Source organism: Nestor notabilis, unplaced genomic scaffold (assembly GCF_000696875.1).
Source record: "Nestor notabilis isolate BGI_N333 unplaced genomic scaffold, ASM69687v1 scaffold28039, whole genome shotgun sequence".
Lineage (NCBI taxonomy): Eukaryota > Metazoa > Chordata > Aves > Psittaciformes > Psittacidae > Nestor > Nestor notabilis.
In genome coordinates this window covers 3,016-7,553 of record NW_009943653.1, presented here as the reverse complement: position 1 = coordinate 7,553, position 4,538 = coordinate 3,016, and the positions used below count along the sequence as shown (strand labels likewise).

Sequence of the window (4,538 nt, the reverse complement as noted above, 5' to 3'; positions counted from 1 at the left end):
GCTCTTCCATCTGGGCTGTAGCCTACAAGGCAGAACCATAGAATACAAGATAGGAAAGGAGCTCAAGGATCATCTGGATGGTGATGCCTGGGAACACGCATCCCCGTGCACGCATTCCAAGCGGTTACCTTGGGGAACCTCTCCTTGTAGACGTGGTTCATCATCACAACCTCATTATCAAACATTCCACTCGTCCGCCCAGGGCTGCAGAGGGAGGAAACCAGTTCTGTTGTGAGGTCCAAATCATTTACATCTATGCAAATAGCTACTACCCATGAAGAGCAATTTGTTCCTTCCTTCTAACACCTATCCCAAGTGGTTAAAGCTCATCTGAGCAGAGCCACCACTTCCAGCAGCATCCCTCCCACCATGCATGGATCTGGTCCAGGGAAGGTTGACCTCCCACGAACTCAGGTCTCCAAACTCAAGTCACTTGAAAATCCAGAGCTGAGAAGCTGGCGCATCAGTCACTTGGCTTTGAAGAACAAGCTCATCCTTCCCTTCTTCTGGATCCCACCATTGCCCCTTTTGCAGCTCACCAGCAAAGAAAGCCCCAACCAACCCCCGTGGTGGATGCAGGGACCTTCATTAAACGTGGCTCCTCTCTTACCCTCACCTGACTTTGCCTCTCCCAGGCCCCTGATGATCCCGTTACACAAAACGGGCCATGGGAGCAGCCATAAACTCTATAATAAATGGTGATTAAAACCAGCCTCAAGCCACCCACTGCCAGGCCCAGCCTCTGCCATGCTGAGCTGGCCACAGAGCTGGCATCTCCTCGGTGACAACCTCACCACCTACAAAACCCTCTCAGACAGTTAATCTGATGTTAATGGCACATCCCAACACCTGAGAAGATGCTGAGAACCAGACCCTAATGCCCAAAATCACAGAGCTCGGGATCATAGAATCACAGACGCTCGTGGAATGGTCTGGGTTGGAAGGGACCTTTAAAGGTCACCTAGTCCAAACCCCATGCACTTAAGCAGGGATATCTTCAAGTACATCAGGCTGCTCAGAGCCCCGTCCAACCTGACCGTGAACCCACCCAGGGATGGGGCATCGACGCCCTCGAGCCCGGCAAGGCGAAAGCCCTGGATGGGTTTAGCAGGACAAGGACGTGCCAGGAACAGCTCACGGAGGGCAGAGGATGGGTGCTGCTCATGGTGGGTGCTGTACCTCAGGCTCCTGGACCGAGGGCGCAGGCAAGGCGAGTGCCGTCCTTCCTCATCCATGACGCTCTCCGTGCTGCGGAAGTGCTTAGAAAGGAAATGCAGCTCGTCGGGGGTGGGCTGGTATGGCAGCTGGTGCAGGCGCTCCTGGGAGGATGAAGATGACTGGAAAGAGGGAAGAGATGCTGGGATCAGGAGACGCAGCCTTGCTTCCTGCCAGGGGAGTGGAAACCAGCAGGCCTGGGAGGAAAATACACCTCGGAGCCTCTTAGGAGGCTGGAAGTGCTGTAAGGTGCTTGGTAATGTGAAATACAGATGGCAAGGCCAGCCCAGGGAGACCTGCACTGCCCGCTCCCACCCCAAAACCCCCAGCTCTCCCAGTCTGGCTCCACTGAGACCCATCCCTTGTATCTGCAGCATCCCGGGTAGCTCCTGCCCTGCCATATCCCTGCACAGTTGGGATGTGCCCTGTGTGCACTTGACCTGTGCTACATAGGAAACGCTCGGGGATGCTGCAATGTCCAGGGATGCTGCAATGTCCAGGGATGCTGTAACGCTCAGGGATGCTTTAGTGCTCAGGGATGCTGCAATGCCCAGGGATGCTGTAAGCTGTTAGCCAAGCTCTACAGCTTTCTTAAAAGCCCATTTGGGAAGCACGCTGCAGCTAAAGCACATGGTCCTCTAGGAAGCAGAGGGGCTGCCTAGGACCCAACAGGCTTGAGAGGCATTTCACCAAAAATCAAGAGCTTTGGGTTCTTCTTGCCATGAGAAAGCAAAAGTTACCGAGACAGTGGAGCTGGGGGTGTTGGTCCCATAGCCAGAGGAGGGTAGCGAAGCCAGTGACCACCTTCTGCCATCAGCCCTGTGAGTGCAAACGTGCTGGTCACATACAGGAAAAAACAACAACATCTAAATGCAAATAAATAATGTCAGAGCAATAAGGATGGGGAAGAGGGTGCAGGTTTGGCTTGAATAATAAAGCCCTGAAGCCTCTATAGGGAATAGTCTGAAACAGGGTGAAATAAGAGGGGTTTGGAGGTGAGGGGGGATGTTCTGCAACCCCAACAGTGAGAGTGAGCAGGGTCCTCGTGGAGGGTCAGTGCTGGGGTGACTGTTTCAGATAGAGAAAAAAAACCCAACAACGTGCAAGAATCTGATTTAGAGCAAAATTCACCCTCTGGGACATTGTTCTATGGGAAATCAGGATTCTTCAAGACCCATCCTGAGACAACAGGCACCGTGGAGCAGAGCCCGGTTATAAACAGGAAGGGAACTGCTCATACGTAGGCGAATGCTTCCTCTTGGAGACATTTCTAATGGATGGGGCAACATCCAGGTCAAGATGAGGCCCTTCACCTCCTGCTGTCGTTTCCTGTGTGGGGCCAAGGGCAGCAGGAGCAGGCAGGGTGCTGGAGCCAGCACTGGCACCACCGTGTATTGGTGTGAAAACCATCTGTGAGCCTCCAGCTTTTTTCCATGGGAGGATCGATGGGTTAAATCAGCTGTTCCCCCCCATGTGTGCAATTAATTCGTTAGTTAAAGAGGATTCTGGCATCTGCCTCTGCAGCGGTGCAGGGTGGGGAGGGGATGCAGCAAGATCTGCCCCTGCGGGGACCTGGCTGAGCATCCATCAGGAGCACTCAAAGCGGGTCTGAGCTCATGGCTGGGGGCAGTGTGATGGGAACAGGGGTATTTCTGCTCCCGGAGCTGCAGGGAGCCTGGTCTCAGAGCAAAACATCCTGCCCAGGGATGCACACGAAGAAGGGCTGTGTGATGTGGAGCATTCCAGCCCCAGCCTATCCCTGGTACCTGTCAGTCCGAGGAGCATGGCTGGAGTGGTAGGAGGCACCGGCGTCACAGCAGAGCAAACAGCACCAGACCGAAAAACAGGGAGGCAAAAGGGGAAGAAAATCAAACCAAAGCACTTGAGATGAAGAGAACAGCCTCAGCTGGTGGGTTATCGTTACCAGTGAATACTGACGGGCTGGGAGGGGGTCAGGAGCTCACCTGCGAGCGAATGGGAAGTTGATGGAGGTGCTGGCAGAGAAGTTGCGTGGACTGTCCAAGGGGCTGCTCCCAGCTATGGGGAGAAAGGGGGAAAAGTCACCCCAATACCCACCCCGGTGTGATGCCCGGCATGCCACGGGTGCCCTGCCAGAGGAATGAGTGGGTAAATCGCTCCCCATGTTATTCCCTCCTGGAAAAGGCACCCATGGCCAGGAGCTGCTCACTCCTGCTGCTGCTGACAAGGTGCTGCAGAAGCAGAAGCGTCATCCTCCAGAACAGTCAGGTCATTTCTGGAGATGCTCACCCCATCCCCTGGGACACCCCTTACCTGTCGGCACAGAGAGCGGGGAGAGAGGCCGTGAGAGGGTTGGAGAGGGGGTGCCCACCACTAAGCTCTTCCTATTGCTGCTTCGGCAACTAGAGAAGAAAGAGGGAGTTAAATTGGGGAAGCAAAGGACGGGCAGGACTGGACGGGCTCGGACATGTGGGAGTTTGTACGTGATGCCTGTGCCAGGGGACACGGCTGCCATCACACTATCGATTACGGATCTCCTGCCGCAGGGAAGATCCATCCCCAGAGATGGGCCAAGGGGTTATTTTTAACACTGAAGCGTGTTGTTGAGGTGCCACGTGTGGTTTTGGTTTGCTGGGAAGGTTCAGAGGCTGGCAGCCCCTGGTGCAGGAACAGAAAAAGGGATGTGAAAGGAGGAAGTGATGGAAATGCCAAGCGGCGACAACCTGACCTGCTCCACATTGTGGAAAACACCCCCCCAGTTCCTATAAACCCCCCTACACTTGGTGGTCCCCATGTCACAGCGGAGAGGACAATTGGTCCCCGACCCCATGCGACTGCAAAGGCAGCGCTGAATTTCCTCCCCAGGCTGGGAATGCCAACACACATGGGTGCTGCTCATTGAAGGACATGGTTTAACTTCACACCACAGCCGGGTATACCCACAAAATCAAGAGGATGAACCCTGAGTAAAGGGATTCTCCTCATATCCCAAAACCAGATGTGAACAGCAGACGTGGTACCTGGGGTGCAAAGGACAGTGCTTTGCAACCCATTGTCCCTCCAGATGGACGTACATGGGATGGATGCGCAGCCACACATGACACCCAGCACCCCTTCAGCTCCTGCTGCTCCCACCCTGAAACTGGGAGCTCCAAGTCTTCACAGAACCATAGAATAGAATCACAGCATCAGCCGGGTTGGAAAAGCCCTTCAAGCTCATCCAGTCCAACCGTTCCCAGCCCTGCCAAGGCCACCACTCACCCCTGGCACCGAGGCCTCGTCTACCCGGGGTGTGAACACTCGCAGGGACGGCGACTCCAGCCCTGCCCTGGGCAGCCCGGTCC

General features: G+C 54.9%; 1 protein-coding gene across 1 annotated transcript in view; it reads right to left on the bottom strand.

Annotated features, from left to right (window-relative positions):
* The window catches only part of LOC104411593 (microtubule-associated serine/threonine-protein kinase 3-like), a gene marked incomplete at both ends in the record, with an annotated part of 11,142 nt that extends 7,546 nt beyond the window's left edge, over positions 1–3,596 (bottom strand). Inside the window, 8 exon segments of the mRNA XM_010022047.1 lie at position 1; positions 4–22; positions 129–204; positions 1,180–1,337; positions 1,956–2,034; positions 2,982–3,002; positions 3,180–3,252; positions 3,508–3,596. The exon segment at position 1 is cut by the window's left edge and continues 166 nt beyond it. Coding sequence (XP_010020349.1) covers position 1; positions 4–22; positions 129–204; positions 1,180–1,337; positions 1,956–2,034; positions 2,982–3,002; positions 3,180–3,252; positions 3,508–3,596 — 516 coding nt within the window.
* Positions 3,597–4,538: the final 942 nt, after the last annotated feature.